This window comes from Gopherus flavomarginatus, chromosome 12 (genome assembly GCF_025201925.1).
Source record: "Gopherus flavomarginatus isolate rGopFla2 chromosome 12, rGopFla2.mat.asm, whole genome shotgun sequence".
Classification (NCBI taxonomy): domain Eukaryota; kingdom Metazoa; phylum Chordata; order Testudines; family Testudinidae; genus Gopherus; species Gopherus flavomarginatus.
Window position 1 is genome coordinate 29,425,887 of NC_066628.1, and position 24,944 is coordinate 29,450,830.

The following is a 24,944-nucleotide window of genomic DNA, read 5'->3' on the forward strand; positions in this document are numbered from 1 at the left end:
CAAGAACAAGGGGCCACCAAATGAAATTAATAGGTAGCAGGTTTAAACAAACACAAGAAAGTATTTTTTCACACAATGCACTGTCAACCTCTGGAACTCCTTGCCAGAGGGTGTTGTGAAGACCAATACTATACCGGGGTTCAAAGAGGAGCTAGATAGATTCATGGAAGATAGGCCCATCAATGGCTATTAGCCAGGATTGGCAGGAATGGTGTCCCTAGCCTCTGTTTGCCAGAGCATGGATCACTTGATGATAACCTGTCTGTTCATTCCCTTTGGGGCACCTGCCACTGGCCACTGTCAGAGGACAGGATATGGGCTTGATGGACCTTTGGTCTGACCCAATATGGTTGTTCTTATGTTATATTTTTCAGCAACAAAGTGTAAGTGGAGAAATTCCCCCAGCTCTATGTCAGGGCATTCTGGGGTGGTTTTTAATGTAATGTGAGGAACAAACCCCATGAAAATGACGTGGCCCTTAGAATACATTATCTTTATAACATGAACAGTCTCGGGCTGTGCGGGAGCTCAGAGCCAGGAGGATGGAGAGCACTGAAGTGCCGTCTGCAGCATCCATGGGAGATCCTTTCCTTTCCTGTCTCAGCTGGCCAAGCCTTCCCTTGGCAGAACAGGGGTAGTTGGTGTTTCCCTTATACGTCCTTGACCACAACTATCATTGATCGGCTTTGGGTGTCCTTCTTTTTCACCTCTGCCCAGATGTCGGAGAGGTCCTGGATGAACTGCTGGATCTGGGGTGGAGAAGAGAGATGGCAGGGCTGAAGGTTTAGGACTGCTTGGAATGGCTTTTGCAGCATGAATGGCAGTGTTTGGCTGCTCTGAAAGGCACATTTCCCATGGCTTTAAATTGGGCTGCAGAGAAGGAGGACTGGACATTTGCATCCCCAGCTCAGAGCAGGTGGGATGGCTCTTTGGGGACCAGTCCTTGAGGGCAGGGAGCCAGCTAATGAAAGCGTGGAGCAATGGCCCAGATACACAAGAGATTTGTAGCCAGTTCAGTCACTCGCTGTCCCAATTCATCCAGCCTTGTGCCTCCACAAATAGACTCTCCCTCCCCTGCACCGACCCCTCTCTGGGGCGAGAGGGGCAAGGGTCAACTCAGACTCCATACTCATTTATTGCTGGTGTTCCCCCCCTTCTGCTTTGCCATTGGCACCCCAGCTGTGTCCTAGAGAATCCCCACCAGGATGGGGTGAGGTGCCTGATACATTATTGTCTCCTAGCCCTCTCCTGTGCAGAGCACAGGCCCCTCCTGCAGCCGGGGCAGGTGCTGCTCTCCTTCCCCGAGCCCGGGGTGAGGGGTGGGTGTCAGCCTGGCTGTACCATGTCCAGCTGCTTGTGGGTGTCCTCCACAGGCACGCTCAAGGTCTCCTTCAGTTGCTTGCTCACACTCTGGAAAAGGTTCAGGGTGGCCATCTTGATGGTGCCCAGCATGAGGGTTTTCTTGGCAGCTGTGTTCTGGATGTGGGCCCAGCGAGACTCCTGCGGCGAGAGGAGAGGACAGCAGAAAGCATGGACATACGCTGCTCAGCAGAGAGGCTGGCGAAGCACTGGAGATGCCAATTTGATAGCGGCCCATCTGCCACCCTCGCCCTGGACACTACACAGCATCAGTCTGTCCTTTCACTTCCATTCACATCTGGAAAAGTCTTGGCTCGGCTCAGGATCATGAGCCATAGCCAGTGATCATCATTAAGGGAATTCAGCAGGGTAGTGGCAAGTTCCCAGAATGCACCTGCACGAGCAGGTCAGAGTTCACAGGAGCTGGTTTGGGGAGCTAAGTCTAGTGAGCATGGTGAAGAGGGAAGATGTATGGACCGTCCAGAAGCACTGGAAAGGGCTGGGGAAACCTGAAAAATTATCCTGCTAAAGAGGCAGCAGATTGTAATGTCGCTGGGAAAGAAAAACAATCCACACCAGCAGCAGCAGCCAGTGTGCCTTCATCAGGGACTGTTCAGGGACGTAATGGTACAAATCTAACAGCACTAGAAATGGGGAAGGAACTTGAACCAAACAATAAGACAGGATGCGTCACATTTGGAAGGTTTTCATCACTTCTGTTGTGATTTTAAACAAAAGCTTGGATTGCAGAGCACAATTCTGCGGCCCCTTCTAAAACAGGGAATTATGCATCTATTTACGCAGGCGTGTCATCCCATCATTCACAGGACCCTGGCTACCAACCACGAACTGGGAGGACCATGACAATTAACTGTAGGTGTCTGAAGGGTATAAATAGAAAAGAGGGAGCAGAAAGGGTGAATCAAGGGGTATAATTTGGAGTCATGGATTACAACTGGTCAAAGAAAAGACTGAACACATGCAAAACCATGTCCATGCTGAGGTTTCTGCACCCTCGGATTCTCATCCAAGGGACTGGTGAAAGTCCCAAGACTTGAGGCCTTTACAGCTACATCAGACAAAGCCATGGAGGCCTTACTGTGGGGAACAATCCAGCCCTGGTCCTGGAGGGATAGATTGGATATAACCAAATAGGTCTCTCATATCCCAGCAGTCTGGTCTCAATTAGAAAAAATACCCCCATGTCATGCCATTGCTTTACTGACTAAGCAACATGTGCCTAACATGACGCGTGGGCGAAGTCTCACTGGCCCACGATTCAGTACTCCGATGAATCAGGGCCTTACGCTGGGTTACGCCTCTCTTAAATCAGTCTAGCTTAGGTCACCATGCAGAACCAATGCAGGCAAGACTAAAATCATGGCAAGGGCAGCAGCATTTGGGGTTTGCCCTGGTGTAGACAGGCTGATTTGAAATCGACCTAGAGGAACTTTCCTGCTATGCACAGAGCAAACGTCTATGATTCTGTGATCCACCAGCACCCTGAAATCCAGGGTCTGTCCTTGCCCAGTGCAGTCACAGATGAACCCTGGGGTGACCCATTGGGTCAAGGGTGAGGCATCCACCCAGCAAACAGGGTGGCAGTATCCTGCTGCCCTGCCAGCCTCCTGTCCCACCACTGCCCAGCAAGCTGGGGGAGTTCCTCTGCCTGTGTCAGGGGGGAGGAAGAGGTCTGCCTCGGGGAACATGTATGGGAACCCCCCCTTACCCAGACGATGACATCGCTGCGGGCGTGGTCGAAGCGCATCTGCAGGCGTGCCAGCTCGTTGTTGTGCTGCAGGATCTCGTCGTCCTTCTCCTCCGTGTAGTGCGACAGGCGCACCTTCGCCTGCTCTATCATCTCCAGCCCCTCCTGTGCCGACTGCATGAGATCCTGGTGCATGCCCACCAGCGTCTTGTACCGGCCAATGACTTCCCGTATCTCCTCAAACTTCAGCACAGCACACTTGGCATTACTGCCCCATAGCCCAGCACGGCGCATGGGAGCCTATCACACTGCCACTTGGTGGCACCAAGGCCCAGCCCAGGCAAGGAAGGAAGGACATCCCATCCCCTCTAACTGGGGAGAATAGCACATCTGCCCCAGAGTAACCTTATCACACCAGTGCATCTCCTGTGTCCTAGCTTCGTTATCACCCCATCCCAGGAAAACATCACACCTCCCCCTGCCTGAGTATCCCACGCATACATGAGAGGGCCCTGCTCATCCCAGCCTTACCCTCTGTCCCCTTGGCCAGGCCCCTGGGGTCCCACTTCCACTTTGCTAAAACTTTCAGCCCCTTCCCCAGGTCCCTCCCACACAGCCCTGCTCCCTACTCCTGGTCCTTTCTAGTATGAGGGAAACCTATCTCAGCTCCTCTATGCTCTCTGCACTAACCCAGCTGCAGGGAACCCTGGGCCCTGCCTCATCTCCCCATGAGACTTTTGTCCCTGCCTATGGTCCCATCTCAGCTCCCCATCTCAGCATGTGGGAGCCCCTAGCATCCAGGCTCACCTCCGACATCTCGACCACCTTCTCCAGGTACTTGTTGAAGATGGAGTACTGCTGCAGCTTGTTGAAGAGCCGCTGATGCTCCTGTTTTAGGACTGCCATGTCCAGCTTGGCCTTTGCCAGCTCCTTCACCCTCTGTTTCTTCAGCTCTTTCTCCTTGTTGGCTTTCTTCAGGGCTCGAATTCGCTTTTGGTCATTTTCCTAGCAATTCCCCCACCACCACCCCAGAAACGAAACCCGAGACAAGAGATGTGTGAGGTTAGCAATGCGACCGCATCAAAAGGAGATGCCTTCTATCCAGCCCCACACCCCTCCAACACCAGCAGTACTTGGAAGAGGAGAGAGACTACGGCGGGGTGGAGAAGAGGAGGGGAGAAGAAGCCTGGATGAGCCATGATCACGCCAATGGACAGCAATGGAGCTAGACAGTCACCAGCAGCGGGGATGGGGTCCCATAGCTTCCACAGCCATTGGCACTTGGTCCTAAGGAGGGCTGCAGAGAATATCCTGCTACCAGCACTGAGAGAAGATGTTGGCTGAGGCTTTGGGATGGATGCCACTTAAGCTGGGCATGACAAAGCTGGTCTTGAAGGCTCGTGGCAACATAGAGCAACCCACCCTTAGGCAGCCCCTCCCGAGACCGTCTCTGGCTGTGATACAGAGTGGAGGGGGGAGAGGCCCTGCTGGATAAAGTCATGGCTACTGCCTTGAAACATCAGTTCCTCTTCTATGCTGAGAAGAGAGTCAAGAAGTCATGGATGTGTGAGATGTATCATGGAGAAGCCCTCTACACATAATGGGAAAAGCCGGCTGCATTACAGCTTAGGGGTACGTGCGGGCGTGTCATGGAGAAGCCCTCTACCCATAATGGGAACAGGCAGCTGTGTTATAGCTCTGGGGTGTGGGAGGGTGTACCACAGAGGAGACGACGCGTTCACATGTAATGGAAACAGGCAGCTATGTTACAGCTCAGGGGTGTGTGTGGGTGTACCACAGAGGAGCCCCTCATATGGAATGGGAACAAGTGGTTGTGTTACAGCTCAGGGGCATGTTATGTGAGTGCCACAGGACTGGCTGTACCTGTATGAACTGCTCAAATTTCTTTATATAAGCCTTCAGCTGAATCTCCTTGGCCCTGAGCTCCTCCCATCGGTTATTCAGGGCTTCCATCCTAGTCCGGAAAGCCTACAGGGATCGTGGAGAAAGGCCAAAGGTGACCCAGCTACTCTGATCCAGTGAGCCCCCCTTCCAGTGCCAATAGTTGGTGCTCCCTCACCCTGACCCTCCAAAGCAGGGCCAGAGGGACAGATTTTGTGCTGTGCCTCTCAGGAGGTGCCTGAGGAGACTGGACCCAGCAGGAGTTGGAGGGCACAGAGCAGGGTGTGCATGGCTCTGAAGAAGCCCAGCTGGTAGCTGGTGCTGTGCATCATAACAGTCATGGCAAGGGTCCCTCACGAATGCCTCTCTCACCTCCTTCTGAGCCTCCATAGCCCTGTGCACCAGTGTGGCCTCTTTCTTCTTCTCCAGCAGCCGAATGGACGGCGATGGGGATTGTTCCTCCGGCGCTGGGAATTTCCTGCCACAAAGATACAAAAGCGTTCCCCGCCTGTAACTGAGCCTGTGAGCTCAGTGCTGCCTGCCCATCGCAAGGGAGACGGCCTCGCCATTCGCTCAGCCTGTGCCTTGGAGGCTCTGAGTTACTTGGGCAGGGCTGGGGTGACATGGCAGAGCACCACGTGTGGATGTGGCCCAGGGCCCCATGAGCATGGAGACTGAATTCTACTCATGCCAGGAGGGGAAGGGAAAGGTGGAGGGAGGGCAAGGGAAGGTGGGAGAGGGAGAGATGGTGGAGACACAAGAAGGCAGGAGGGATATTGTGGAAGGGCTGGAAGTGGGGGGGAAGGAGAGAAGGAGGTGAGTGTACGGGGCAGAGGAGGGTGGAATTGTGGAAGGCCATAGAAGTGTCGGGGAGGGAGAGCAGGAGGATGGGAGGGGAGCGTGTTACTCACATCAGCAGCTTCAAGAGCTTCTGCCCATACTGCATGCGGAAATACTCTGAGAGGTCCTCTTCCTCCATGGCGGCTATTGTGTCTGCTCCCCTGGCGAGCCCTGCTCTGGCCCCACCTATACAGCCTCTCCCTGGGGCCCAGCTCAGCTGCCGTATGTGGGAGTTAGCGGGCTGGAGTGGGATGCACCCACAGTCCCTGAGCGCCTCCCTCCTGCTCTTCCCAAGGCCCTCTCCTGCCCTCCCTCCTTGTCGGAGCCCCCAGCAGACAGAGGCTTGGTGACTAGCTCTACCTACCGTTGGAATCCATGGAACCCCAGCAGCCAGGGTTGGACAATGCCAGGTGGTTACTTAGCAACCTTAATGCCTCTGTCCCTTAAGGGGAAATTTGTTCCCATCTGGCTGGGCTGCAGGGAGCCAACCCCCGAGTCCTCCGCTCCACTGCTGCATCCTCCCCTTTTCTTCCATGTCCCCTTAAGGAAGGGAGAAATCGGATGAGCCTCACAGGAGGTCTGTGTCAGCAGGGCTGAAAGCCCAGTGCATAGCCTGTGCTCCTCCTGCTGTCCCCCATGCACCCTGTTGCTAAGCCTTGAGCTGGCAGTGGCCATGACATGAGAAAGGGGAGGAAGAGGGAAAGCTGTCAAGGGTTTAGCCATAACATACATGGTGGCTTTGTAAAGACGGAGCATTATTGCTGCCAGGGTTTGTGGGATGGCAGGGGGTTCCCTCACCCTGCACAGGTGACATTTCTCCAGGGTCACCACTCTCCGTGCCCTTTGCAACCATTGCAGTATTCCCAGCAGGAAAGGCAGCTCCTGCATGTAGGCAGATGTGTCTAGGAGGAGGTGAGCATCAGATCGGTGTAAAATTAGATGTGGGTATGTGTATGTTAGTCACAGTTACAAGCAGTAGCAGTGCAGTCTTTTAGCTCTGGAGGTTCCTAATTCAATCTGTGTTGGCCAACATGGGGGCAATCACACACACACAGTAGATCTAAGATATTTACTCAGAACAAAACACAAAGAAGCCCTGTGAAGACTCATGTTGTGATAAATAATAATATCCCAATGACATCTGAGCCATGCAAATGGAGCATTCCCCTCCCTGACCAGAGACCTGGCTGGCTTTCATCCCCAGTTTTGTACCTTCTGAGACAGACACTTTTGTTTTCTGATTGGCTGAGCTTTACCCTGCCAGAGTGGAGACATGCCTGGCAGAGCACAGATCAGATCCCTCGCTTAGGAGAATTTCTCCCCACTTTACTATCCAGATTCACAACCTGAGGGGCCTGCTGAAGCCACAGCTGCTTCAGGATGCTCCGAGAGTGGCACTGCCCAAAGCTGCTGCTTATCATTTATGCTAGGCCAGGAAGTTGTGCCCTTTTTCTTACTGATTCAAGGACTTTGCCCTAGTGATCAGACCTGTGTCACCTCCAGACTGAATTACTGCAATGTGCTCAACATGGAGTTATGTCTCAGGGCCACTCAGAGACTGCAGTGGGCACGGAACATGGCAATCAGCTGCTTGGAGAACCTCACAGGAAGCATACGACCCTAGTGCCCTGGGGTCTGCACATCTGCCTGGCTGGGTGTGGCTGCAGCTGAAGGTATTGTCTCTAACCTATGAAGTTATTTCCCAGTGGATCCTTTCAAACAGGTAGGTGCTCAGCAGAAAAGTGCTATGGCTCTGTGCTGATTAACAAACAAGGCTGATAAAAAAAATTCTGTTGAAACCCTTTTTTCAATGTGAAGTTGGGTTTCCAAGGAAAAGAATTTTTTCGTGGTAAGTGGCTGCTTTCCTTCAACATCTGTGATTGTTTGTCAGTGTCATGGGGGCCTGGTCCCTGTCGAAAGGGAAGTGGGATCAGTCAGCCCCTGTGATAAATGAAGCAGGGGTAGCTGAGCTCCATTTTATGAACGCCCAGCCAGCCAGTTAGCTGTAAAATCCCTCTTGGTGTCTGTTCTCTGCTTGCTTTACCTGTAAAGGGTTAACAAGCCCACAGGTAAAAAAGGAGAAAGCACCTGACCAAAAGAGCCAATGGGAAGGCTAGAACTTTTTAAAATTGGAAAAGAAGCTTTCCCTTTGTGTCTGTTGTGTTTCTCTGGGAAAGAGGGCAGCAGAAATGGTCTGTAAAGCTTTAAGCCAGGTATGAAAAACCATCAGATCATACCTAGAATTACTTATTTGAAACCCCAAAAATACACAAGTAAATTAGCAATGTTTAAATAGATGTGGTCAGGTTTATTTCTTTATTTTGGCTTATTATTCTCCTCTGTGCTAACTCCAGATGCTTTTGTTTGCCTATAATAACCTTTAAGCTGAACCCCCAAGAAAGCTATTTTGAGTGCTTAATTTTTGGAATTGCTCTTTTAAAATCTAACAAAAGCCTAAGTTCCAGATGTATTTTCTTTCTCTTTGTTTTTAATAAAATTTACTTTTTTTAAGAACAGGATTGGATTTTTGGTGTCCTAAGAGATTTGTGCATGTTGTTTGATTAGCTGGTAGCAACAGCTAATTTCCTTTATTTTCTTTCTCAGCTCTTCCTCAGAGGGGGGGTGAAAGGGCTTGAGGGTACCCCACAGGGAGGATTTCCCAAGTGCACCTTCCTGGGTCCAAGGGGGTTTTTGGCATTTGACTGGTGGCAGCGTTTACCAAGCCAAGGTCAGAGAAAAGCTGTAACCTTGGGAGTTTAATACAAGCCTGGAGTGGCCAGTATTAATTTTTAAAATCCTTGCAGTCCCCCACCTTCTGTACTCAAAGTGACAGAGTGGGGATTCAGCCTTGACAGCCCCTGTGACCAGCTCCTCTGGGAGCCAAGTTAGCCCAAAGGAGGAGGCACCGGTGGCTGATTAATGACCTATCTCTCTCAGCTGGGCAAGGGCAGCAAGGTGCTGAGGCAGGGACTGCTGCAGAAGGTTGTCAGTGGGATACTGCCTAGACTAAGGGCTCAGGCATGGTTGTGCTATAGGAGTTAAGCCTCAGATGGCCAGAACTGTTTAAAGATTTATTCTGATAAGAAGACACCAGGAAGAAAAGGGTGTGGAGTCTCCCTCTCTTTGGGGATTAGAAAAGTATAAGTCTGAGGAAGGGCCAGGATGAATGACTGGTGGAAAAGACTCACGGGAGGCCGTTTCATGCTATTCCTTATGGGCTTTCTGTGAAACCATGGGCAGCGTGAGGAGACAACTCTGCATCCCAGTAAAAGAGCACCAGGAAGGGTAGTACTTGAGCTGAAACAACTGCTCAAGTGGCGTGTGGTGGGACATCTGGTGCTGCAGACACACTGGTACAGAGGGTCTGTTATAGTCAGAAAACTGACAAGCAATTTTTTGGCAGCTTTTAGCGGGAATATGTCATTTTTCAACTGTCAGGGTTTTGTTCTTTCAACAAAAACTCAAATTTTTCCATGGGGAACCCCCTCTCCTCCAGCAACATTTTCTGATTGGCTGTTAAATAACCTCAAGCTTGCCATTAGCCATTAACTTCTTCAAGGCTTACCTTGACATGTCCTTGCTGCATGAATGCTGGCTTCTCTAGGAGTGTCTTTGTCTTATGAGTCAGGCAGACCTCCTGGGGATCAGCCTTTTGTGTCTCTCTGGGGTGCAGGAGCCAGGTTAATTCTCTGTCTCTCCAGTTCAGGCTCAGGATAACCCCGCTGGGTTAGCTTTGTTTATGGCTGATATGTAAGCTGAGGTAAATCCCCATTCCTTCGTCTCGGACACACCTGCTTATCACCTTTGCTTAGCCTAGGTGGTCTGGTCTTAAACCCATTCTAGTAACATCACACAGAGGGAATTCATAAGTCACACATACAGCTAACTCGTGCTCTTTGCAGTGATATTCACAGCCAGCGTGTTCTTAGCTTTCATGTGATCCCTCATAAGGCATGGCTTGTACAAGCATTACTGCAGTAGTGTGTAGGGCGTGGATACAGGGGTGGGGGTGGTGAGCAGCTAATAGCATGCGTGGAGGTGGGGGGCCACACAGAGTCCAGCACCAGATGCAGAAGCTGGGTGGAGCAGCCCCCTCACCCCATATGAGTTACTGAGGCAGGAAAGCAGACCCACCAGCTGGGTTAAATCAGCTGTTGGCTGTGAACTGCTCCCCCAGCTGTTGCCACACCAAAGACCTTGTTGACTGAATACCTTACCATTCCCTACAGGGGGGAAAGCCAAGCTGACCCATGAAGCTGTGGCATTGGGCTGGCACTGCTCAGAGAAGAGCTTCTCTTGGATGTGCCTCCTAGCAAAGGATTTCTGAAGAGCAGCAGGTGCTGTAGTGAGAGTTTGGTTTCTCACTTTTGCTGAATTCCTTTCCCTTCCCATTGAATTTGGGGCTGGGCTGATCCCAGTCTCTCGTCTGAAAGACAAAGCACATCTGTGCAATTTTCCTCTCAGTGGGTGTATGAAAGTTGCTGCTCAGAGTTCATGCTGTCAGCCGAGACCAGGGAGGGTATACACTGAGGGCTTGTCTACATCAGAAAGTTGCAGCGCTGGTGAGGGAGTTACAGCGCTGCAACTTTGAAGGTGTACACATCTGCAGGGCACCACCAGCGCTGCAACTCCCTGTTTGCAGCGCTGGCCGTACTCCCGTTTTGTCTCGGGTGTAGAGGATCCAGCGCTGGTGATCCAGCGCTGGTAATCCAATGTAGACACTTACCAGCGCTTTTCTTGACCTCCGTGGAAGGAGGAAGCCTCTGGTAATCAAGCTGGTCTCCTTTCCCGGTTTGCTCTCTCGTTCCCGGAGCCCAGAGCAAGCAGGTCTCCTTCCCTGCGGTTTGCTGGGTGGCTCCGGGAACGCGAGAGCAAACCGCGGCGAAGCGGGTCTCCTTCCCCGGTTTGCTCTCTCGTTCCCGGAGCCCCGAGCAAGCAGGTCTCCTTCCCTGCGGTTTGCTGGGTGGCTCCGGGAACGAGAGAGCAAACCGCGGCGAAGCGGGTCTCCTTTCCCGGTTTGCTCTCTCGTTCCCAGAGCCCCGAGCAAGCAGGTCTCCTTCCCTGCGGTTTGCTGGGTGGCTCCGGGAACGCGAGAGCAAACCGCGGCGAAGCGGGTCTCCTTCCCCGGTTTGCTCTCGCGTTCCCGGAGCCCCGAGCAAGCAGGTCTCCTTCCCTGCGGTTTGCTGGGTGGCTCCGGGAACGAGAGAGCAAACCGCGGCGAAGCGGGTCTCCTTTCCCGGTTTGCTCTCTCGTTCCCAGAGCCCCGAGCAAGCAGGTCTCCTTCCCTGCGGTTTGCTGGGTGGCTCCGGGAACGCGAGAGCAAACCGCGGCGAAGCGGGTCTCCTTCCCCGGTTTGCTCTCGCGTTCCCGGAGCCCCCCTTGAAGCCGCCCAACAGCGCTGCAGTGTGGCCACATCTAACACCACTTGCAGCGCTGGTTGCTGTAAGTGTGGCCACTCTGCAGCGCTGGCCCTATACAGCTGTACTAATACAGCTGTAACAACCAGCGCTGCAAAACTTTAGATGTAGACATGGCCTGAGGCTGCCTTGCAAGATGTATTTACAGCAGCTAAGCTGCAGTTAGCTACGTTTGTGCTAGAGTGACCTGATCCCTTATATCAACTAGGGAGGTTTCCTGCCCTTCACATGCTGCCCAAAGGAAAGAGGCAGGCTCGGGCTTATTCCTAGTGAACAGAGAATGGGCTTGGATAAACAGTTCTTAGGGCTGGATTTCAGGCTTCAGGCTCTCCAAGGTTTGGTTCTCTCTGATACAGGCTGGAAATGGCCGTCTCTCCCTGACAGTCTGTTCCACTTTAGCCTTGTCTACACTAGCTGAGAAGGGAGTACAATAGATTCCAATGGTGCAGCAGTGCAGCGTAAGTGCCAGTGTTCACATGGCTCCAGCAGCTTTACTAGAGCTCGGCAAAAAGTTTTGACCAAAACATATGTTCAGCAAAGAATGCAGATTCAGTGATCCTGACATCTCTTGCAAATCTGTGTCAGTTTTGCCAAATTGTTTCAACTGGAAAAAAAATCCCCCAACTAAAATTCTGAAAAAACCGAAACATTTCATTTTGACATTTTCAAAATGACTTTTTGTTTAAAAATGTCCTTTAATTTTATTTACATTTTTTAAACATTAAAAAACATTCAAAGTCAAAACAAAATGATTAATTTTGGGTTGAACCAAACACTTCATTTGACCTGAAATGTTGGTTTTTTACTTTTCAATTTGCCAATAATGTTGAAAAATTTCAATTATGGTTTGACCCAAAATGATTTCTTTCAATTGTTCAGAATTGTCTATGAACTAAAAAAATCGGTGCTTTGCCCAGCTCTAGTCTTTGCCACCTGAGAGCTCTTTGTCCCCCTCTAGTGGCTAGAGCTCAGGTAGCAGGTTATGAACCTGCTATTGCCACTCATCTAACAGGGCAGACCATTCAGCTCCAAGAGTAGAGATCTCTGCTTGTACAGCCAGAGGAGCTGAGGCCAGTCCTCAGGGTCATCCTTAGGATTTATGGGACTCTATGCAGTATTATTAAACTGGTGTCCCTATGCCCAACAGCAGCCTGGGCTCGCAGCCCGGGAGTGGGGGAGGGATGAGGCAGCAAGGATACCGAGTCGCCTGGCCTGCCTCATGGGGGGGGGGATAGCTCAGGGGTTTGAGCATTGGCCTACTAAACCCAGGGTTGTGAGTTCAATCCCTGAGGGGGCCATTAAGGGAACTGGGGTAAAAATCTGGGGATTGGTCCTGCTTGGAGCAGGGGGTTGGACTAGATGACCTCCTGAGGTCCCTTCCAACCCTAATAGTCTATGATTCTATGGTGGCGGAGAGTGACAGTTCCCCGCAGAGGCCCCCATACCCTCTCTCTTATGCAGAATGTGCGGTGCTGGCACACTTGGCTCTGAGAATATGGCCCCTGCCTAAGAACACTGCAGCATGTGCTGGGTGTGCGGGAACCGACCCGCTCTTACTTGCTGTCATGGGCAGTGGGTGAAGCTGCCACTTGGGGAGGCTAGCTCCCCAGCCCACCTCTTCTGACTGTGGCCCTATCCGTATTCCACCCCTGCTCCACTCCAGGTCCTGCCCCGACTCCACCCAGGCCCCGCCCTCTGCCCACTGTCTCCCTCCTCCCCCCTCCCTGCTCATCCCCTTCCAGCCAAATCCCTGAACCCAAATGAAGCAAATGACATTAGAAAGAAATTGCAGAAGAGTGGTTTTAAAAAAAAATGGAGCATGTTTTTCACTGCAGGCCAGATGGTGAAGACTGGATATGCAGAAGGTACCTAATTAAAAGCACTAAGTTTGGGAATAAAAAATGTCAGTCATGGGTATTTTGATATATCCTGAAGTTTTTGTAAATAAATTTCTAGCGAACTTTGTAGTAAGGGTAAGTCAGCTGTCCTGCTGAATACAACATTAAATATTATGGAATACATGATGCAGCTCTTCTTTGTTTTACATTTTCTTAATCAGTATTTCTAAGATTATTTTATATTTTACATGTACTCTTAAGACTTCATAAAGTAATCATTCCAGATTACTATATATTTAACTCACTGAAACAAAGACACTATTTAAAATTAATCAGTCACAGAGGTTTAGTGTGTTCATAATGTTCATTGCTTTTAGAAAAAGGGAACACTAATTACTTTGTGTGATCTCCATAACACGTTTATGAAATTTCACCAACTTTAAAATATGTTTCCAAAGGTTTTAGGCATAACAAAGGATTGTATATCTCACGAAGGTACTGATTTTGCTAGAGAGTTCTCTTAAAACTAGTTAATCAAATAGTCAGAAGTAAAGAAAAAGAAGCTTGTTTGTCCAGCTATCTAGAAAGAAAGGGGTCCTTTAAGGGCTCTCTTCAACAGGGGGGTGAATGAAGAAAGGAATGGACAGAAAGGACAGGAAAACTTAGGAAGCAAGTTTTTTTTTGTACTATAGTAATTAAAGTTAAAATGTGTATTTTAGATAAAGGTGGTCTTTTGAAGAATTTATTTGGAAAACTAAGTCTGAAGATCTAAGCATTTAAGGCTAAAGATTAATACTCAGTGCATCTAAAATATGCAAGGATTTTTTTAGAAATGTGATTTTGTAATCTTCAGCAACACACTAATGAAATATTTTAAAGCAAATTTTAAACTAATGTCCTGTAGACTGATATGTGCAGAGTAAATATTACAGTAATGCACAACTGGTTTTTGTCAGTAAATTCAGAAACTGGCAATATATACCTAGGAGTTGGCAAAAGCCTGTTAAATGGCTTCAATATCACTTGAATGGCTCTTTAACAGTTTCAGTGTTGTGCGGTAGGGCTGGCAGGCTGGAAGCTTTTTTCACTTTTAAGTTACTAAATCCCCTCCAGAGGAAGACTCACCAGGCTGCAGCAGCCAGCTGTGGGAGCCTGCAGGAAGGGTCAGAACAGGAACAGGAACAGGAAGAGATGGATGCTGTGTATGCCTAAGGACAGCCTTGCTAGTCCTCACACATGATCCAACTAGAGATGTTTATAGGGACAATCCTGACATTTGGGGCTTTTTTTTATATAGGCTACTATTACCCCCTACCCCCGTCCCCATTTTTCACACTTGCTGTCTGGTCACCCTATCTGCACCTACACTAGCATGTAAGCTCTGACTAGCAGTGCAATGCACAGTTGCTGGGAAATTGACATATTTCCTAACTTTGAAGCATCATTTATGTCTAAAAAGGGTTCCAAAAGCAACAAGCTATTAATGAAAATCATTCACGCTTAAGCAGAGCATGTCTACTTTCCTGTCCTAATTCTGCCCCATTCCCTGCTGCCAGCTGTCTGAGATGATAGCTAACTTGGGAGAAAGCGGGGGGTTACCAAAAACAATATCCTGTCGACAGCACACTGGGAGCCTTAGCTGGATTAATTAAGCACAGTGTGCTTGGTGCTAGAGAAGGTGTGAAACAAAGACGATCCCTCTCCTGAAGAGAAAGTGGCCATGTGGTGAAGGCACTGATGGGGAATAGTTTCTCATCTCTTTGAGGTGATTCCTCATGCTCAATTTGTGAAGTCCTTCTGAAGGGTAACAAAAGCCAAGTCAGAACTGGCTCAGAGACTGGTTCTAGCTTGCAATGCCAGCTGTCTCGGGTTGGAAGTGCTGGTGGTGGAGGTGAAAGTTAGTGGACTTTTAATGTTGTCAGAAAAATACCATCAGAACAACTGAACAAGTTGCTTTGCATGGCCAATGCCCACGGTTCCTGGGTTGGCATAGGTGATTCTAGAGCATCTGTAGGTTGGAGGTTTATAGCTCCTTTCCAATGACTACATCTGTTTTGAAAATACAGGGGTGCTTCAAACTCTGAGATGGTTCCTCATTTGCAAAGTCCTGTCCAGGAGTAACGAAAGCCAAGGCGACTCTGGCTCGGGGAGGGGGTGAACGAATGGGCACAGTTCTTAGAAAATTTCATTTTCAACACAAGTTCAGCTTTCATGAGGAAATCTTTTATGGTCGAATCCTGGGGACCATCTCTAAGTGTAAATGGGAGTGAGGTGGGAGAGCCGGCCAGAGTTGTCTGGCATTCCAGGCCAAGAGCAGAATGATGGCTTTGGACGGGCTCATTTGTTATTGTGAGATGGCTCATTTAGAGCCAAATGACCCAAGAAAAGCGGGAGAAATGCCTGGCTTTTATCACTGGCATTCAGACGAGTCATGTCAGCGAACAGCCATTTGCTTGAGGGGCAGCAGGTCTAGTCCCTGCAGGCTCAAGGCGTTCAAGCAGAAGAAGAGCACCTGAGAGAATCCTAGGGGGATGTTTGGCAGCGACAGGGTTTCTTTTAGCATAGGGGCCTGGGCTCATGTCTGTCTTTATAACCCATCTGATGTGGGTTTGGTCTCCTCAGGGATCCAGGTCTCCTTTAGAAATGCCCTGCAAAGTGTCCTGCCCACCAGGAGGTAGTGCTCAGGGTGCAAAAAGAATCGTTCTCCAAGAATGGCAGCTAGAGGTTAGGTCCCTGAGGAAGCAGTATGTGGGGTGGAGGGGATGGGGTGGGGGGCATGTTCAGCAGCATGGGACCCTCACGCCCTTTGGGAGCAGGACTTTTCCCAGTGATGCCACTTGGAAGAGCACAGAGATTCATGCCAGGAACAAGACCAGAGGAAACAGCAAGGAAGCTCCCATAGGTTGTTGGTGGTGTCTGTAGCTATGTAAACAGGGGGATATGTTCCCATTCTGCTCTCTGTGTCCATCCAGCACCTGTAACTGTGGAGGGACAGATGCTCCGCTGCCCTGCACCTTGTGCCATCAGTTAGAACAATGCGCTGTGAGCGTGGCCAGCATGGCCAGACCGAAGTGGAAGTGCTGCTTTTCCCATAGTGTGCGCTGGGGTAAATGGCTGCGCGAGGTGCAGGGCTTTCATGAATCAGGCACAAAGAATCTCCCTGCCCCTCCTGGAGAACTCAGGGGGAGAAGTGCTGTTTGAATCAGCCCAAGATGAGTGTCACAGTCTGTGCTCTTTCTCATTGAGACTTTACATTTGTTCTTACTTGGTTGTTTTCCTTTATTTCCCCAGACTGGACAAGTGTTTTACTCTCTGTGAGCCTGATCCAAACCCACTGCAGCCAACCCAAAGACTCCCGTTGTTCTCAGTGGGCTTGGGATCAGGGCCTGTGCATGGTAGACACACTCCCTCACACTCATACACACTCGGGGGAAGGTACTGCAATCTCTCCTTCACCTGATGCATCCTTAGCCTCTTCCCCAGGAGACTGTCTCTGGTGAAAGAGCAGCACAGAAAGCCAAGCCTTGGCTGAGGAAGCATGGGAAGGATCCTAGAGCATATCTGACAAGAGAGCCCCAGCCCGGCTGCCTCCCCCTTAAGGGTTAGGGGGAAGCATTCCCATGTAAATGAGTGCGCACGTCTCTCTCAGGCCACCTGGCCAGACTCCAGTTCATTACTGAGCCAGCGGGTTTTATGGATCCCGTTGAGATAAGGTTCCCTACTTCCAGCTAATCACAGCTGGAGTCCTGCAGCTGCCAGCATGTCACCTCCTATCAAGGCTTAATCTGTCTCCGCTTCTCTATGCTGGGCTCCTGGACCTTTCTCATTACCGAGGAGATGGGCATCTTCTATTGCTTTCCTAGCACTGCAGAGGAAAATACAAACGGCAATCATAGCAGCCAAAAGAAAGCTCTGCGATCCCCTCCCCTCTTCCCCCCCTGAGAGAAAATGAGCCAGGGTGGCAGCTCATGGGCAAATCCCCCCCCAATCTCTCTCTGCTGGGCACCCATCAGCATCTGCTGCAGCCCAGGAATAGCCAGACTGGATCGGAACTGAGGTCCAGCCACTGCTGTATCCTGTCTCTGACAATGGCCAGCACCGGATGCTTCAGCAAAGAGTCCAATAAACCCCACAACAGACAGATATGGGATAATCTTCCCCTGTAAAGTTTCCTCCAAATCCCTAGTGGTTAGAGATTGACTAATGCCCTGAAGCATGAGGCTTTATGTTCCTTCCAAAACACTTCTTTTGGCACGAACTGGTGTGACTCTGGAAATTCCTGTCATCCATATAACCATCCAATGCCTCATCGAATCTTGGCCCTGACGACTTCACCTGGCAGCAAGTTCCACAGTCGCTTTTCCCACATGGTGTGTAATTTAATTTCCTTAATCAGTTTTGAATTTGCCACTCTTCGGTTTCATGGACCATGCCCTTGTTTGTGTGCGATGAGGCAGGGTGAACAGAAGCTACTGGTAGCCCTTCTCTAGACCAGTCTGAATTTTATATTCTTTTATTTTATAACATTGATTAGCCCTGGGATCAGGGCCGGCTCCAGGCACCAGCCGAGCAAGCTGGTGCTTGGGGCGGCAGATTCCAAGGGGCGGCTTCCGTCCAATCCTTTTTTTTCTTTCTTTGCACTTTGCTGCTTCCGCCGCCCCTGCAGGTTTTTTTTCTTTTTGCTTTGCTGCTCATGTTACCCTGTAGGGGGCGGCGGCGCGGAGGAGGGGAGCTGCTGGGAGGGGTACCAGGTCTGCAGCAAGCCCGGCACGCAGACCACGTCCTTCCCTGCCTGCCCGCTGGAGCGGTGCGGAGCCCTCCCAGCAGGCAGCGCAGCGGGAAGGGCCGCATGGCAAGCACCCCGCTTAAGGAAGCCCTGGCTGCCCCCTTCTCTCTCCCGCCCTGCTAGCTGGAGTGTGCACACCACTGCCTGGGGTCTGCAGGGCTGGGAGTCCCCTTGCACCCGCGCTCCTGTTGCCCCACAGGTATTTTTTTTTCTTTTTCTTCCCTTTGCTGCTCCGGCCAGCTGACGGGTTTGTTTCGCTCCCCGCACTTCACTGCTCCGGCCGGCAGGTTTGTTTCATGCCCACCCCCACCCCTTTGCTGCTCCGACTGGCAGGTTTGTTTCACGCCCCCCCCGCCCCCCTTTGTCACTCCGACTGGCAGGTTTCCCGCCCCCACCCTTTGCTGTTTTGGCTGGCTGGCAGGTTTGTTCCCCCCCACCCCTTCGCCGCTCCGGCCCCTGCACAGTTTTTTTTGTTTTTTTGCTTGGGGCAGCAAAAAAACCCAGAGCCAGCCTTGCCTGAGATTCATGCTTCCGCTCTCATAAATAAAGGCTCACTGAATGTCTGTGAATCCCGGAGAAGTGGGCTGTGCATTGTACTCAGGAGGATACCCATAAATATGGGTTTGTTGTAGAGCAGTGGCTCTCAACCAGGGGTACGTGCACCCCTACAGGTTCTCCAAGGTCTTCCAGGGGAACATCAGCTTGTCTAAATATTTGCCTAATTTTATAACAAGCTGCATAAAAAGCACTAGTGAAGTCAGTACCAGCTAAAATTTCACACGAACAATGATTTTATACTGCTCTATATATTACACCCCAAAATGTAAGTACAATATTTATATTCCAGTTGATTTATTTTAGAATTATATAGTAAAAATGAGAAAGTCCGCACTCTGTCACTCAGAATGTGCTGTGAGACTTTTGTATTTTCATGTCTGATTCTGTAAGTTTTTATGTGAGGTGAAACTTGGGGTACGCAAGACAAATCAGACTCCTGAAAGAGACACAATTGTCTGGAAAGGGTAAGAGTCACTGGTGTAGAGGCCTGGCTCCCTGTGTTCTGGGAAACGGGGAAAGAACGTCTCTCTAGGACATGGGTATCTGTACCCAGCATGCAGAGCAGAGACACTCACCTGGGGAAGGGGCTAAGGATGGAACTGATGTATCACATATTGCTGTACCTTCCTCTGGAGGTGTGTATGAGTGTGAGGGAGTGTGTGAGAGTGTGTCTACCATGCACAGCTCTGTGGGCATAAAAAATTTCAACCTGAACAGATAGTTTGTCAAAGTTCTACACAACTGAAAACAGGGACTTATAATGGGAAGCAGAGGTCAACCTTAATAACAGGTGATTTTTAGCAGCCCCACTTATAATGACAGTAAAAATGGAAAGAACTTGTGATATGAATGACAGACACAGTCTAAAGGACAGAGGGTGCCTGAACTTTAGAGCCTCTTAGATCACTGACTATATGTTTGTTCTTAGCCAATAGATTCGACACAACTACAACCACACTGCACACTCTTTAACAAAGATCCATTGAAGAAACATCATCTCCTGTTGCATTTGGCTTTGCTGTAATTCTGCTGTTCCCTAGGAGGTGGTGTTTGTTCATGCCGACCTGAGCATTGCAAGCACAGCCTGTAATATGAATGCCGTTTGTTTCTATTTCTCACTAAATACCTTCCGGGAGCTGTTAGCTCACTGTTCACGTTCGATGCTGAATATTTTCAGCGATGTTCTTGCTCACTGCAAATTTATGAATGAATGAAAATTCATGGCAGTGGATTTTATCCAGTTTGATCAGAGTAAGTTGCCCCAGTGTCAGGGTTACTGGGATCCTTTGCTCTTTTGCAGGTCTGTTTGAGTGGGAATGTGACACAGTGGGAAGGTGTGAACATAGAATGAATTATATTGTAAAAATAAGAATGGATTAAAGAAATGTTGTATGTACCTTTAAGCAGAAATAAGAAATGTTGAAATACAGGTGCCAGAAAAAGAAACATTAGGCATAAACAATGGTGCTAATGGCGAAACATTAACAGAAGATCGGTAATAATTAGTAAGGAAATAAGAGATGCATGCCTAGCCCAGGTAAACTTATCAGATTCTGCTTCCTTTGTTATCTTGTTAAGTTCTCACCCTTTTATCTGTATAAATAAGATAGTTTGTGTCTTGCATGGTGCTCACATTATCTGGATGTTATTAGCAGAGCGCTGTGCTAATAAAACAGAGTGGTCTGACAAACTGTGAGTCCTGAGTCTAACTTTGACAAAGGTTTCCAAGTAGTGACTCAGGACACTCGTGTTCTAGTCCTGGCTCTGCCATTGATCTGCTGTATTACCTTGGCAAGTCACGTCACCTCCTGTATCTCAGTTTCTCCCTCTGTAAAATGAGGGTACCTGCTTTTTTAGCTGTTTGAGATCCAAGCTCTAAGGATATTGCTATTCCTGGCTCTGCCACTGGGGTGTGTGTGTGTGAGAGAGAGAGAGAGAGAGAGATCAGGAACAGCACTTCAGTTCTCTGTGCCTCAGTTTCTCCTTGTGGAAAATGAGACTAGTGATACTTACTTACCTCTCAGCCCCCTACTGTCCCCCCTACTCCTTCCCCCAGCCCCCCACTTTACCCCACTTTACATTTCACAGGGAGGTTGTTGTGAGGTTTAATTCACCATGTTCCTAAAGGTCCTTGAGACCCTTGGATGGACAATGCCATAGACATGTGAAGAGTCCCTCTCTCCATGAGAACCCCAAGGGTTAGAGGCCCTGGAGGAGAACCCACGGGCACTAGCCTTCCGAGTTGACAGGCTGAGAAGCGTCACCTCCAATGCAAATAGAGATCGTCTGGGTATTTCATACTCTATTTACATTTCTGAGACGCAGCATCAGCAGCAAACACACGGAGACAGGGTTCTCTGCCCCCTTTCCTGGGCGTGTCGAAGCAAAGCTTATGGCTGATCTCCTTCGGCTCTTGGGGGCTACTAAGAAATAGCTCTCACTGTCCCTTAGAACATTCTGTTCATGTGACATCGGAGCTGGTGGAGTTGGACAGGCAGGGCTGGGACTGCAGATCTCTTTATCTACAGGACAGTGGCAGCAGCCATGGGAGCTTCCCCTATACCCCACCAACATGCTTCAACCTTCTTTCTTTCCTTGCCCCTATCGCTAGCAGACACCCATCTTCCATACCTCCTGTCCTTCCCCTCACTTCCCAGAACAGGCCCCCTGATATTCTCCTTTCCCACAGCCAGCTGACTGCCCCTCTATCATATCCCGCATCCTGGTCCCCAGCCTCCCAGATATTCCCCCACTACATCCCTGCCCCTTGTTCCCCCGCAACTCCTCCCTCCAAATCCCCCCACCTCTTTACCCTCTGCACCCAATGGGATGTGTATGGGGGCTGAGTGCTTTAGGGGAGCTATCAACTTCCCATCCCTCCCTTGGACCCTTCTGCCCCATATTGCTTCCGAGGCCCCCACAGCCCCCCCCCTTAACTCCAAACCCCACCCCTGAAATCCTGCGCCAAATCCTGCAGTCCTTATTCAACTACCCCAGCTGAAGCATGGAGGCGCTCTGAATGTGTTCAGGGGAACTGAGCTTGGGGGCACAAGAAGGGCTGCAGGGTATGGCTTGGCAGTATGACGGGCCAGACTGTGCTCTCACGGTGGCTCAAATCAGTGGAATTACAGCAGATGGGAGAGCTAAGGCAGCAGGCAGCACTTGCAGGGGGAGGAAGAGGCTGATGGTGGGGGCTGTTTTGGTGGTTTTTTTTACAGTTGCAGCGAAAGAAGGAGGAGAGAAAGAGCTAGACTTAGTAACAAGTGAAAGTGAAGAAAACTGCTGTGCTCCAGGTACGCCATGTGCCACAGAGCCTCCATCCTGATAACCGTCTCTAGCACCACACTTGACTGGATCTGATTGAGCCAGTGATGCCAGCCCCTGTAAGGCACCGCTAATCATGCCAGGTGCTTGTCTGGTGTGCGCTAGGGTTTAAAATCCCCTGTAAAATTGCTCTTAAGTTCCCAAGATGCAGAGGCAACAGAGGGGGATGCTGAGAGTTTTGCGGCCTGCTAGGGAAAAGATTCCCTTTAGTGGTTTATTTTGGGGCGATGTGGCTCATGCTGCACTCCATACATGATGCAGATTGAGCACAGGGCTTTACTGACCCTGCTGATGTTCTGTTTGGTGGGCAGGGATGTAAAGCCCCCTGAATCCAGCCTGATCCTGGTTTTCCCCATCAGGAGTAAGCAAGAGTGTGTAAGTAAGATCAGGCCCTTGATTTCTGCACTGCTGCTGTGAGGGAGAGGAGGGTTTTCTTGGAAAGTCCCTAGTTACCACTTGCTTCTTTCATCCACACACTGTGGCTTTTGCTCTGCTCCTTTGTCAAGCGCTTTCCTCCTCAATAGACTGAAGGTTTTTTTTAAAAAGTGTTTCTATTATGGTCTCCATAGCAACTGCATCAACTTGCCATGAATAAATTACCTCTGACGTGACATGGCTTATTAGAATATCGAAAATGTCATTTCTGAGTCAGATCTTTCTAGTGGGAACACTTTCAGTTCACCCTCACCCCACACCTCCCCCTGTCCAACCCAGCCCCCACTCTCTTTTTCTAAAGAAAACTGCTGTTTTAAATCTCCTCGGCAGGCTGAAGCCGCCAAGGGCTGATTAAAACGTAGGGTAAAGTTTACTTTCCTGGCCTTTGGGGGCTGCTGGAGCACCGGAGAACAGCTGTGTAGGTGGATAGCTTGTCAGAACAGCAGTCCTAGGGCTCAGTGTTGGCATTAACCTTGAAGTCCATTGTCCTGGCATCTCCTCTTCGCACTGTTGTTTTATGTATTTTTTTCAGTTACCAGCCTCCCCTCAACATTCACTGTCTTGGCTGCTGCAAATTGAAAGGACGTGGGATAAATTCTTCTCGCCTTTACATTGGATTTACTCCATCGTGGCTGAGAGCAAGATTTGGCCCTTTGGTATCAGTTTATTTCAATTCAGATAGTTTCTGGTGGGGAAATCAACAACATTCACTTTCTTTCAAATGAATTGGTGTCTCTAACGCCACAGTCGCAGCCAGGGTGTTAAGGCCGTGCCGTTCGAATGAGGCATGGGGTGTGATGAGTTAGGGTGCAGATGGGCTTCAGGTTTGCAGCTGAACCCAAGCAAGTGCTGAAGTCTTGCAAGCTTTGACCCCAAACACTGCACGTCTCCTGAGATCCGCTGTTCTTGCAGGACAACTGCCTCTATAACTTACACCCAAAGCAGATCAGGATTACAGGGCCTGGTCCCTTAAAGGGGGCATGAGTCCAGTTCACCTGTGACTAATTAGCTACCTCCCAATGAGACTTGGTAGAAGGCAGGCTATATATAAAACCCCAGGCAATAGGGAGGTAGGTAAGGCAGGATGGGGAGGGAGCTGCCTGAACCCCGCAGGAGCAGGAGCAGGAGCAGGAGCAGGAGCAGGAGCAGGAGCAGGAGCAGGAGCAGGAGCAGGAGCAGGAGCAGGAGCAGGAGCAGGAGCAGGAGCAGGAGCAGGAGCAGGAGCTGCTGTGGGGGAAGAGCTGGCACAGAGGAAGAGCTGTAGAGAGTTGGTGGGACAGGACTGTCTGGAGCTGGGGGACCCTACTGAGCAGAAGGCTCATGCAGTGGTCTGTGAGCAAAGGGGAAGATCCAGCTCAGCCAGAGCCAGGCTGATTCCCAAGACAAGAGGGTGTCTCTGGAGGAGCTCCCAGGGGAATAGGACTCGCAGCCCTGAGGTGAGGGTTGTGGTGGAAGAATTGTAAGGAGCTTGGAGAATGACCAGCAGGGTGGGGGCCCTAGAAAGGGAGCAGGGCACAGGGGTTGCTTTCTCTCAGGGTGGTGACCTGCAGAGGGGGTGTCCTATGAAAGGGAAAGCAGAACTGGAGAACTGCTGCCTTTTTAACTTTGAGGCTGGTGACCTGTTCCACTCTGAGGTACCTGTGAATGAAGGCACTTGTGTTAACCTGGAAACAGGGCTTTTATTAAACTCTGGGAGGGACATTGTTCCTTTCCCGGGCCAGTGAGATGACTGCTGGTCTTGATGCCTCAGGGGACTGATGGGGACACTGAGGCAAGATGCATCTATTGCTCTGTGTATGGCCAATTGAAGGAGCTTTGGTGGGGTGAGCCCTATGACAGGGCCTCTGTTGCTTAGGATCTGACCCAGCCTCCAAGGCACAGGGGCAGCTTTGGATCAGGGGGTTCACATCTGAAACAATCCCCATGTGGGTTTTCACTGTGGGTCCATCTCTCATTTTGATTCAAGATGAGCTTAGGAAGCTGAGTGTGGATTTTGCAGAGCCTCCTCAGAACCAAACCCAGCCCAAAGCAACTGTCTCCAAATTGCTGAATTTCTGGGAAGTCTGAGATAAAGGTTCTGGTTTGGGGCCATTTGAACATTTATTTTTGACTGAAGAGCTTGTGTGCAAAGCCTTGAGTAGGCCGAGTTCTCTGTCATGCACAGGCTGAAAAGGATCTTTCCCACCCTGCGGCCATTCATGGAAATCTAGAACTCCTTGGAGCTCCACTGCTGCAAGGGAATGATGGGCCAGCTGCAGGAGGTCCGGAGATTAGGACTGGTTTGGAAAAGCACCTAAAGCCAAATCCTCAGAAGGAGTCTACTGACATAGGTCCATTGACTCCAGTGGAGCTATGCCAATTTGCATCAGCTTAGAATCTGACCCCTAGATTTTTGGGTGCGTCTCCAAACTATCCACTCCCCTTGGGCTTGTAAAATTCGGTTGGACTCAGATGACAAATGCTCCCTCCAGGCATTTCTGGTACTTCCTGCTGCTGGGCCAGGCAAGTAAGTACCACAGGATTAGCCTTTTCAGCTCTTGGCCTGAACCAGGCCATGCACAGTCAGCTGTGGAACTGGAACATAATGGCCCCACAAACCAGTAATAGAACTGGGAATGGAATCTAGCTTTCCTGGTCCTTGGCCTGTGTGCGAGCCACTAGGCCACACTGCACCTGCCTCTCTGGTGCAAGGCAATTAATTAAACAGTTAAAGGGATGTCTTCCTGCCTCTGATGGTGAGTTTGGTTTTCTCCAGACCAGTTCCCCACACCCCAGTC

At 50.1% G+C, this 24,944-nt stretch overlaps 1 protein-coding gene and 1 long non-coding RNA gene across 2 annotated transcripts; one reads left to right on the plus strand and one right to left on the minus strand.

Annotated features, from left to right (window-relative positions):
• Window positions 1–650: 650 nt before the first annotated feature.
• On the minus strand, window positions 651–6,697 carry CCDC42 (coiled-coil domain containing 42). The gene is made up of 8 exons (XM_050919180.1): window positions 6,608–6,697; window positions 5,881–6,026; window positions 5,342–5,447; window positions 4,952–5,056; window positions 3,875–4,072; window positions 3,089–3,310; window positions 1,342–1,500; window positions 651–749 (listed from the first exon to the last, which is right to left on the minus strand). The coding sequence occupies exons 1-8, from the start codon at window positions 6,695–6,697 to the stop codon at window positions 651–653; spliced, it is 1,125 nt and encodes a 374-aa protein (XP_050775137.1).
• Window positions 6,698–10,337: 3,640 nt separating this feature from the next.
• On the plus strand, window positions 10,338–11,348 carry LOC127032290 (uncharacterized). The gene is made up of 3 exons (XR_007768749.1): window positions 10,338–10,748; window positions 10,861–10,972; window positions 11,085–11,348. It is a non-coding gene; the product is annotated as an uncharacterized LOC127032290 (long non-coding RNA).
• Window positions 11,349–24,944: the final 13,596 nt, after the last annotated feature.